At 26.0% G+C, this 9,690-nt stretch overlaps 4 protein-coding genes across 4 annotated transcripts; 2 read left to right on the top strand and 2 right to left on the bottom strand.

Annotated features, from left to right (window-relative positions):
• The first annotated feature begins 1,417 nt into the window (after nucleotides 1–1,417).
• LOC129615414 (uncharacterized) lies at nucleotides 1,418–3,338 on the top strand. Its single transcript, XM_055530615.1, has 3 exons — nucleotides 1,418–1,634; nucleotides 1,893–2,992; nucleotides 3,062–3,338. Exons 1-3 carry the CDS (start codon nucleotides 1,480–1,482, stop codon nucleotides 3,088–3,090), a joined length of 1,284 nt encoding a protein of 427 aa, XP_055386590.1. The 5' UTR covers nucleotides 1,418–1,479; the 3' UTR covers nucleotides 3,091–3,338.
• A 311-nt stretch (nucleotides 3,339–3,649) lies between these two features.
• Nucleotides 3,650–4,740, bottom strand: LOC129615431 (uncharacterized). The gene is made up of 2 exons (XM_055530639.1): nucleotides 4,367–4,740; nucleotides 3,650–4,305 (listed from the first exon to the last, which is right to left on the bottom strand). Exons 1-2 carry the CDS (start codon nucleotides 4,586–4,588, stop codon nucleotides 3,838–3,840), a joined length of 690 nt encoding a protein of 229 aa, XP_055386614.1. The 5' UTR covers nucleotides 4,589–4,740; the 3' UTR covers nucleotides 3,650–3,837.
• A 1,173-nt stretch (nucleotides 4,741–5,913) lies between these two features.
• On the top strand, nucleotides 5,914–7,121 carry LOC129615382 (PI-PLC X domain-containing protein 2). Its single transcript, XM_055530551.1, has one exon. It carries the CDS (start codon nucleotides 6,052–6,054, stop codon nucleotides 7,006–7,008), a length of 957 nt encoding a protein of 318 aa, XP_055386526.1. The 5' UTR covers nucleotides 5,914–6,051; the 3' UTR covers nucleotides 7,009–7,121.
• A 70-nt stretch (nucleotides 7,122–7,191) lies between these two features.
• Nucleotides 7,192–7,894, bottom strand: LOC129615428 (probable 28S ribosomal protein S6, mitochondrial). Its single transcript, XM_055530637.1, has 2 exons — nucleotides 7,749–7,894; nucleotides 7,192–7,694 (listed from the first exon to the last, which is right to left on the bottom strand). The coding sequence occupies exons 1-2, from the start codon at nucleotides 7,791–7,793 to the stop codon at nucleotides 7,296–7,298; spliced, it is 444 nt and encodes a 147-aa protein (XP_055386612.1). The 5' UTR covers nucleotides 7,794–7,894; the 3' UTR covers nucleotides 7,192–7,295.
• Nucleotides 7,895–9,690: the final 1,796 nt, after the last annotated feature.

The raw sequence follows: 9,690 nt of genomic DNA on the forward strand, positions 1-9,690 counted from the left end.
TGTATAGGTCCCTACTTACTTTAAACCAAATTGTCTACTAATAAATTTGTAATGTAAAGTTCTTGATATTGAACTCTTCTTCATATCGTAATGCAGCAATAAATAAAGATCAATAGAAAATCAAATACTTGAGTTTTTTGTACCCTATTCAAAAATTCTTTAAATCTATTTTAAAAGCTATTACTATTAAGGAAATTATAATTGAAAATTATGAAAAATCGAACAATTATTTTCTTTGCCATTATAAAGCGAAACTTTAAATAATTTTTGCTTATAGGGATTATTATATTGTTTAGTATGGTTGCCAAGGAAATTTTATTTGGTTCGTTTTATATAAACAACCCTCTTTTCCATATATGTACATACATACATATTCAATTATACCAACTATTCTGTCTACTTTTTAACATGCAATATAAATTCTACATATGAATGTGCATATACACACACCTACATAATACATACATACATATCCTTTTACTACTATTATTATACACTAAAAATAAAAAATAAAAAACAATGAAAAGGTTTTATTTTTATTTTAACATGACATTGTTAGATTTCTGATTTTTTCAATAACTTCTATGCTCTTTGTATTCCTGAGTTCCTTTAATTTTTTATTCATTAATATTATTTAGTAAAGTGCGTATTTGTATTAGTTAAATATTCATTTTGATCTCGGAACAAAAGAGTAACAAAAAAAAAAAAATATCTATTAAAAAGGACTAAATACAGAATTATTTTTATTACGTAACACTAACTGTTATCTATAATTTTCTACAGGATATTTACCAATATTAAATTCAAAATTAATTTTAAGTAATTCAAATATCAAGGATAATAATAACCATCATGTTGCCTACATATCATCATCATAATAACGATTCAATAATAATTCAATATAATAACAATAATGAATTTAAAAATGATATTTTAAAAACAAAAATAACAATATTATTTTTAATTGGAATTTTTTCAATAATATTCGGTTGCTTACCAATATTTTTTGATAGAATTTTATCAATAAAAAATTTCTTTACAAGAATATTTAAATATTTAAAAAAATCAAAATCAAAAAATAATAAAAATCAAAATGATGACCATCCAATGACGAATTATCAAAGTACAGGATTACCAAATCTACAAAATAGATTACCATCAACATCAGTTAATCAAAATCAATATATTGATAATAATAGTATAACAACACAACAATCATCATCATCCAAAGTATTTGTTAATCAAAAATTAAAAAAACATAAAAGTTTTCATCAATTAATTAAATTTTTATTATGTTTCGGTGGTGGTGTATTATTTTTTACATCATTTATACATTTGCATCCAGAAATTCGTGAAATATTTAAGAATTTAGAAAAAAGAAAAATATTTACAAATACAATCGATAGTATGGGTGGAATTCAAACATGTGAATTATTAATTTGTTGTGGATTTTTTTTAATTTATTTATTAGAAGAATTAATGCATTATTTAATTGGTATAAGAGAAAAGAAAAATAATTCAGAATTGATATTACATCATGCTTTAACAAAATGTAATCCATCAGTTTTATGGAGAAGAAATCGAAATTTAGATAAATGCCAACGTCAAAAAATTGATGAAGGAATAACGAAAAGGTAGGTTAATTATTTTATTGAATTTAGTAGATGATTTTAATAGTTAAAATTCAATATTTTTAACTGCCGATCTTATCAGTGTAAAGACCTAGAAAAACATAACTGATACAATGAAATTCTATTCAATCAATAAATAATTAAACATACATTAGTCTAATAATATGCAATACATATGATAATTTAATAATTTATTTTAAAAATTCTAAAATTATTTAACAATTTTCAATATTTCATTGTAACCAATTTGTATAATTTTAGAAAAAATGATGATCGTAACGATTTTTTAGACACGTATGAATGTCATTTTGGATTCGATCCAGATATGATTGTAATGGATGAATTTTCAAATAATTATAGAAGAGATTCCTTACCGATGGAGTGTCCATTATCATCGTTATCATCATCAAATTTTGGTGATCAACAACAAATTCAATCTACAATAAATTCTCATTCAATGTCTTATATTCATTTACAAGGTATTCAAGAATATGGTATAAATCATCCGTTATCAGAATCATCAACAACACTTCTTGTGGAAACTTTAGTATCTGCACCACCTCCAATACCTCCGCCACCATCACAAGCTGATATCGAAAATAAATATATTTCAAATAATTTTGAAGATAATCCAACAAAACAAAATCGTACCGGAAAAAGTGTTACATTTTCAATGGACCAAAATCTTAATAATAATATAAAAAAGAAATCAACAGAAAATCATAATTATCATAATACATCGCCAATACCATTTCAATTCGATAATGATAGACAAAATAATAACAATTATTCAAATTTACAAACAATATTAAGAGGTCTTGTTGCAATTTTTGCACTTTCAATTCATTCACTTTTTGAAGGACTAGCTGTTGGATTAGAAAAAAATATTTCAAGTATTTGGTATTTATTTTTAGCCATCGGTACACATAAATTTGTTATAATTTTTTGTATTGGAATCGAATTGGTTGCAGCTAAATTAAAACCATTATGGATTCTAATATATATTATAGGTTTTGCAATGGTCACACCATTTGGTATTCTTATTGGATCATTAATCGCACATTCATATGAAACAGATAAAAATGAAATTTTAAGTCACACTGAAATTACAAGTGAAGGAATTTTACTTACTATAGCTGCTATGCTACAAGCGGTCTCCGCTGGCACATTATTATATGTAATATTTTTTGAGATTATGGTTAAAGAAAGGCATCATCATCATCATTTTGAAGCCGAAGACAATAACTATTTAAATGGTAATGATAGAATTGGTCATTTACATCATTCGGCAGAAAGCTTAATTCAATGCTTTGCTGTTGGTTGTGGATTTATGTTTATGGTTGGCATACATGCTCTTATTTGTAAGTAATTAAAGTTACTTATATAATTCTTATATATTTTAATTATCTAATGTTTCAATTAATTTTTAGACAAAACTCCCCACAGACATGTTCATTAATATTACAAAAATTTTATGAAAGGAGGCATTTACATATTATATTGAAAATATGTGTATATTTTTCCTGAATTTACAATTTTTACATCACGGTATATATAACTCTTTTTTAACCACTATATTTTAAGCTAAAGTTATTCGAACCTTCCATATATGAGTTTATCTTGATGTACTTTACAATTGAATCACTTTAAATTTGTATTTGAAATATATTTTTGGAAATCGAATCAAACAAAATAAACCAATCATGTTGTGAACACGAAAAAATATTTTTTTTTTTTAATTAATTTAAATTAACCATCTAAAATTAGTTTTAAAATTTGTCTCATACGAAGTTTCAAATATACTGCATTATTAGAAAACTAAACGTTTTTTAAAATATTTCATAAAATACAAAATGTTTGTTATAACAATCTACAAAATCTGATCATTGATTATTTGCACAATATTTTGAAGGTCCGATTTTGCAGTTATGGTGAATAACAATTAAATAGCAGAAGTAAGTATTTGATCGATAAGTTCCTAATACACATAAAATATTTAATTGCGATTTTATTTCAATATTTGTGTCACGTTCAAATTCTGATCCAAAATTTAAATTTGAATGTAATACTCTAACTACAAAATAAAACTGTGTTCCAAAAAAACTTATACCTTATTTTTCATTTTAAATTTTGATATATTGAATGGTATAACATATTGTGTACAAATGATTCTGCAACCATGTGTTCGGATTAGCTACTAAACTAATTATGGAGCAGTTTGTATAAATGGATCTTCACAAATAACATCTAATATAGCTTTTTGAATTACAATCTGCAATTTTTCTCTCCTTTTTTTACTAAGTATTCTTAATTGACTTGCTACAAAATCACCAAATATTTGTGTTTCTCTAAATTCATTCTCTTCAATAAATTCCCGTGGAGTCCTTTTTATCTTTTTCTTAGGGGGTAACGTAACTCTTTCAATTTGTAAATTAAAATTTTTACTTGTTTTATTGTTTTCATTAATATTTAAATTGTCGCAATCATTTTTAAAGTCTTGGAAATCAAATGAAACAACACGAATTTCATCCTTGGAATCAATAGCATCATTTGCTGTTGAATGATTTGACGTTTCTAATACAATATCATGAGTGTTTTCAATAGGTTCTCCAATTTCAGATTTATTTTTTTCCTCAGCCCAAAAAAATGAATCATCTGAATCATATTTTTCAAACTAAAGCATAGATTAAATAATATTTTTATTTAATTTACTTTAATTATTGATATTTACATACCTTTATGCTTTTATCATCATGTTTTGGTTTATTACTTTTTAACATTTGGGAGACATCTATTTCTTTATGTTTATTTTCTAGATGTCTTTTAAGATTAAAAGTTGAACCTCTAAAATGCAATTGTACACCACAGCTATTGCAGCTTGCCTTTTCTGTATCCTTAATTTGAAAATGCTTCCACACTTGGCTTCTTCTCTTTGAGTTTTTCGGAATACCATCCATGCTTTTTTTCGCAGATTTTAAATTGATTTAGATCAGAGGCAAAAATATTTTAAATAAGTTATATGTAAACTTGATTAAAATTTAAATTTTTTTTTGTTTTTAAGAAGGCAAAGTTTCTGTAGAATTAATATTTTAATTCTTTATTTACCCTACTGACAGCGTCAATTCTAATTTTCAATAATGATTAATGACAACTTCAATGACAATTAATAACTTAGGAAAAAAAACTATTGAAAGACAGATGACTCTGTTCGACATAAATTAAAATTTTATGTTTTTTAACAATGTTTGACACACTAAAAATATAAGTTTGGTCGGAGTGGTTTCATTGAGTGCATACCTCTATTTTAATTAGATAGTTAAATCGAAAAAGTATTAAAAGCGAAATGAAATTTTCAAAGCGGTTTTCCTCCTTTAAAAAAGTTTAAAACCCAGCTTACATGGAAATAAAATTGAGTTATTTGTTCAATATACCAAAGTTAAAATTTCAACTCGAAGTTGTTTACAGTAGTTTTGACTTAATATGTTTCATAAGGTTTTGTAAATATACAATTCGGTATTTTTGTCAGCTGTGATTACTATCTGCAATGACAATTACACTAAGTTCAGCATTTTTTCTCAAAACACAATTTTTCAAACAAAAGCTTATATCTTTGTAGTTTTTTTGCATAAGTAGGCGAAATTTTTTTCTCAACCACATGCCGGATACTCTGTTGTTTATTTGTCGACCGACTTTGAAAAAATATTTGAATTAACTATTCCCGATTTCAGTTCTAGTATAAAAATAACTAACTATATTCTTCCATAATCTTTTTTTTTTGTTATATTTGCAAATTGGTCTAGTATTTGTGGAAAACAGCTTAAAAAATCTAGCAAATTCTATATGAACGATAGAGAAATATGAAATGAAAACAGAGCTACTCCAATTTGTCAAAGGTAAAAAGAATAGTTTATTTAAAAAAAGGAAATTAAATATTGCCGTCGCAAATTGGTGAATAAATACACCCGCCGTACAAAAACACCAAATGCTAGCAGCGAATTCAACTCAAGATAAGTAGGTTCGGCAGAATGACGAAATCTTCCACAATTTATTAAATAATATGGTAAATTCGTCAGGCATTTATTATACATGGCTATTTGCAATAAGATATTAAAATTCAAAAACTAGTTGAATTACTAAAATTAACTGGATTTTTATTATTGTATTTTTGAACATCTTGACATTGTATAAATGAGCTTAATATGTAGAAAATTTACTGCATAAGATTTGACAACGTCAATAATGGTCAATGTCATGAAAAAATAAATATTTGCGTATTTGCAAAAGTTTTGTTTCAATATGAAAAACCTAAAAAAATTTAAAATTTCAAACTAAATATTGCATTTAATGACACAATTGAAGATTATGACCAAAACCAGGAAAATATTTACTTAAGAAAACAACTTGGAACTAATTAAAAATAATGGGTTGTTGCAGTACTAAACTTTATCCATATGAGAATTGGATGGAAGAACTACCACCAGATGTTAGAGATTATTCTGTGATAAATTTAGCTATACCAGGTTCGCACAATTGCATGTCTTATGGTATTAACTGGTCATCAAAACCATCTTTAGACGCTGACGAAGAAATAAAAGACATTTTTAAATTTTTACCTTGTTTTGTAAGGAAATGGTCAAAAACTCAATCAGTTGATATTACTGAACAATTAAAACTAGGTATTAGATATCTAGATTTAAGAATATCGTTAAAAGATAATACTAAATTCTATTTTGCACATGGTCTTTATGCTATGGAAATTTTTCAGCCTCTCAAAGAGGTTTGTTCATTTTTAGACGAGCATCCAAAAGAAATTATAATTTTGGATTTCCAACATTTTTATGGGTTCGAAGTAGCACACCACAAACAACTTCAGTACGATATTCAAAGAATATTTTCTGATAAAATTTATGCACCACAAGATGGATCGCTTAGTAACGCCACTCTTAAAAATTGTGAAAATAAAGGAAAACAAGTCATAATTATTTATAGGCGTTGCAAAAATCGATCAGAAAAATTTTGGGCTGATGACAACTGGCCAACGCCGTGGCCTAATACTACTAGTATAAAACAGCTTAAAAACTATTTGAACAATATGTTAAAATATCGAAACCCACGATACGGTTATGTGTCGCAATGCATACTCACACCAGATGGTAAATATATAGCTAAAAAATTTTACTCTTCACTTAAAGGCACTGCCGAAAAAGTTGACAAAAAAATGTCTGATTGGATTGAAGAACAAAGACCTGGAAAATGTACCTGTGATTCTGAACCAAAAGTTAATGTATTTATAGCGGATTTCGTCCATATTTACAATGGTGATTTTTGCAAAAAGATAATTGAGCTAAATAACAAAATTGTAGATCCAGAAAATTAAAAGCTTTACACAATATTTTATATTTTTATTATACTTGGGCCATATGTGCATTAACGAAATATTATTGCTTTATTATAAGGAAAAATAAATTTTACAAAGATGCATTCATAAACGATATAATTTGTATGATTCTACATTCTATAAGTAAAATGTAAGTGACTTATGAATTTTCAAAACTCAAAATGCCTAATAGGTATAATTCATTCCAAAGAAATTAAAATCAATAGAACTCCAATCTATCTACTTAAATTTATTTCTTCTTTACTATAATCAAGTTTTTAATCTAATTATTTTTGGAAAGGATAGTAATCAAGACCTGAATTGTAATTGAATTTCTTTTTTTGCTTCTTAGCTGATATTTCTAACATTTCCTTCACATCTTTCCTATATGCTGGAGGTAATAATTCTTCGGCTAACGTACATTCGATTTTTTCTTCTTCTTCAACTCTGTAAATATTTCTTCGTACGAAATCAACATCTCGGATAAATTCTTCCTTTAATATCTCAATATTATTCGGTGCAGTATCAAATAATATTGTAAAATATGAACCTTCCCGGTGCACTGCGTCATGGCAACTAATTTTGTATGGCAAAGCTCTTGTGCCTAAATTTTCCATATTGCGAATAATTCCTCCTTTATCAAGTATACTTTCTGCAGCTCTTTTAAGCGCTGTAACAGTCTCAGGCTAGAATTTCTCGATTTCAGTTATACTTTTTTTTTTAATTTTGTATATTCATACCCTTGTCATTCGACGTAAAACCAAAAGCAATTCATATGATGGCATTTTTATAATTAAAAATTTTCAAGGAAACTTATAAAAAGCAGTAAATATATAAATATGAAATCAAAATAACAAATTTAACCTATTTACTGTCATCTGGACAAAATAAAAATTTCGTGACAGATAAATGAGGCGGCTTCAATTCACTTAAGCCGACTTTGGACTGCGTTATTAGGTTAGGAGTCATTATGAGGAGTCGTCTTCAATTAATCAATTAAGTTTAGATGAGAAATTTGCAATAAAACTCATGTCAAACTGGAAAACAGACGCAATCTTAAAAAGATATTAAAGTTTTTCTAATAAATGATAACGACTCATGCATACTTCTGTTTACCCCACTTGATTTTATTTTTTGACAAAAAATGTTTTAAATTGTCTATATGAACTCTAGCCGCTTTTATATTTATACAACTGTTATGACAGATATTAGATACAGGTTTGTATCCTAAAGATGAGTTTCCACTTTACAGCCGCGCGGAGAAAATTTTTAAGCAAACAATTTTAATTTTACTAGCACATAAAATGTGCAAAACTGATATTGCAAGAGAGTTTATTTATTTACTTCTTTGAGGTAAAAAGATGAAGTGGCACATATATAGAATTAGATATGTATGTTCTTCGGAATAAGTGAACCCTTCGGAACTAAGTTCTCCGGATTAATTTTTCATTTCTTCATATTTTAGTTTGTGTATTATTTTTTTTTTACCTCTTTTTTCTTTTGAAATTTTTTGTTTTGAAGTTATAATAATTTATAATGTTCATTTTTGCAGCGTATGTTGCAGCGACAAATATTCAATTTTTCGAAAGTCTGCAATTGCCGGCGTCTCATGTCGAAGCAATATAAACTACACTATTTAAGAAAGTGTATTGAATTATATTTTGACATATTATGCCACTGTCACTATTGCAATCTCGCAGTGTCGCCATAATAATTGTCAAATTATTTTAACATAGTGCATGTAAAGATGAGTTTGCCCGATATATTAACATAATGTATTATCATGCATGAAGTTTATCATTTTGTCTTAAAAGATGTAGAAGTTTTGTAAGCAGTAAACGGTTAATTTACAAATTTTTATCAATCTTTTGGAAATGTGTTAAAAAGGACAAAATACGTATGGTAAGTTACTCATTGGAAAATTTATTTTGGGATTTTTCAAATTAAGAAGAAAAACGAAGAAAAATATTTTGGTAATGTTTGGAAATAAAATAACCAATAATTTTACTGACATACTAAAAAAAATGAATAATAGTAATAGAATAGAGAACATTAGACATATTGCACATATTATTTTAATTGTAATTTTTTATCATATGCAATTTTATATTAAGTAAGTAGATACCCTATAGAAAATTAAATTCCTTTTAGTTGTTCCGGTTGAGTTCCTCAAAAGCTATTAGAAGAAATTATCAAATTTTTGTGAGTAAATTTAAATCTATATTTCAACTCCATGATTGTTAATCAAATTACGTTCTTTTGTTTTTTATTATCTATATTTGAACTGTATATGAATGCGAAAACCAAAAAAAAAAACAAAATAGAAACAATTGTCAAATTTCATTCAAAGAGAATATTATACCCTCGACTTTATAATTTAATAATTTAAGTCGTAGGACTAGTAAAATTAATTATACCAAGAATTATTGTATGTATGCAGCTTCATTCAATCGAAGAAATTACGCATTGTACATTTTTAAATATTTACAAATTTTTTTAATTTAATGCACATAACTACTCAAATCTGACATATGACATCAAAAATATAACTACATTATTAACAGTTTTAAGAAAAATATATAAACTGTTAAAAAAAATTTAAGAATAAATGAAGAAATCAATGACACCAATTAAAGTAATAATATAAAACATAATTGAAGATAATTATAAAATGATCTTAAT

This window comes from Condylostylus longicornis, unplaced genomic scaffold, assembly GCF_029603195.1.
Source record: "Condylostylus longicornis isolate FDR11 unplaced genomic scaffold, ASM2960319v2 ptg000135l, whole genome shotgun sequence".
Classification (NCBI taxonomy): Eukaryota; Metazoa; Arthropoda; class Insecta; order Diptera; family Dolichopodidae; genus Condylostylus; species Condylostylus longicornis.

What these genes read in the sequence shown, in the direction of transcription:
- LOC129615431 (XM_055530639.1), bottom strand. Translation starts at nt 4,588, where the DNA reads ATGGATGGTATTCCGAAAAACTCAAAGAGAAGAAGCCAAGTGTGGAAG. An exon ending in ATGATGATAAAAGCATAAAG is followed by an intron (nt 4,306 to 4,366) that starts GTATGTAAATAT and finishes TCTATGCTTTAG; the next exon opens with TTTGAAAAATATGATTCAGA.
- LOC129615428 (XM_055530637.1), bottom strand. Translation starts at nt 7,793, where the DNA reads ATGCCATCATATGAATTGCTTTTGGTTTTACGTCGAATGACAAGG. An exon ending in TTTTACGTCGAATGACAAGG is followed by an intron (nt 7,695 to 7,748) that starts GTATGAATATAC and finishes GAGAAATTCTAG; the next exon opens with CCTGAGACTGTTACAGCGCT.
- LOC129615382 (XM_055530551.1), top strand. Translation starts at nt 6,052, where the DNA reads ATGGGTTGTTGCAGTACTAAACTTTATCCATATGAGAATTGGATGGAA.
- LOC129615414 (XM_055530615.1), top strand. Translation starts at nt 1,480, where the DNA reads ATGCATTATTTAATTGGTATAAGAGAAAAGAAAAATAATTCAGAATTG. An exon ending in GATGAAGGAATAACGAAAAG is followed by an intron (nt 1,635 to 1,892) that starts GTAGGTTAATTA and finishes GTATAATTTTAG; the next exon opens with AAAAAATGATGATCGTAACG. An exon ending in TGGCATACATGCTCTTATTT is followed by an intron (nt 2,993 to 3,061) that starts GTAAGTAATTAA and finishes ATTAATTTTTAG; the next exon opens with ACAAAACTCCCCACAGACAT.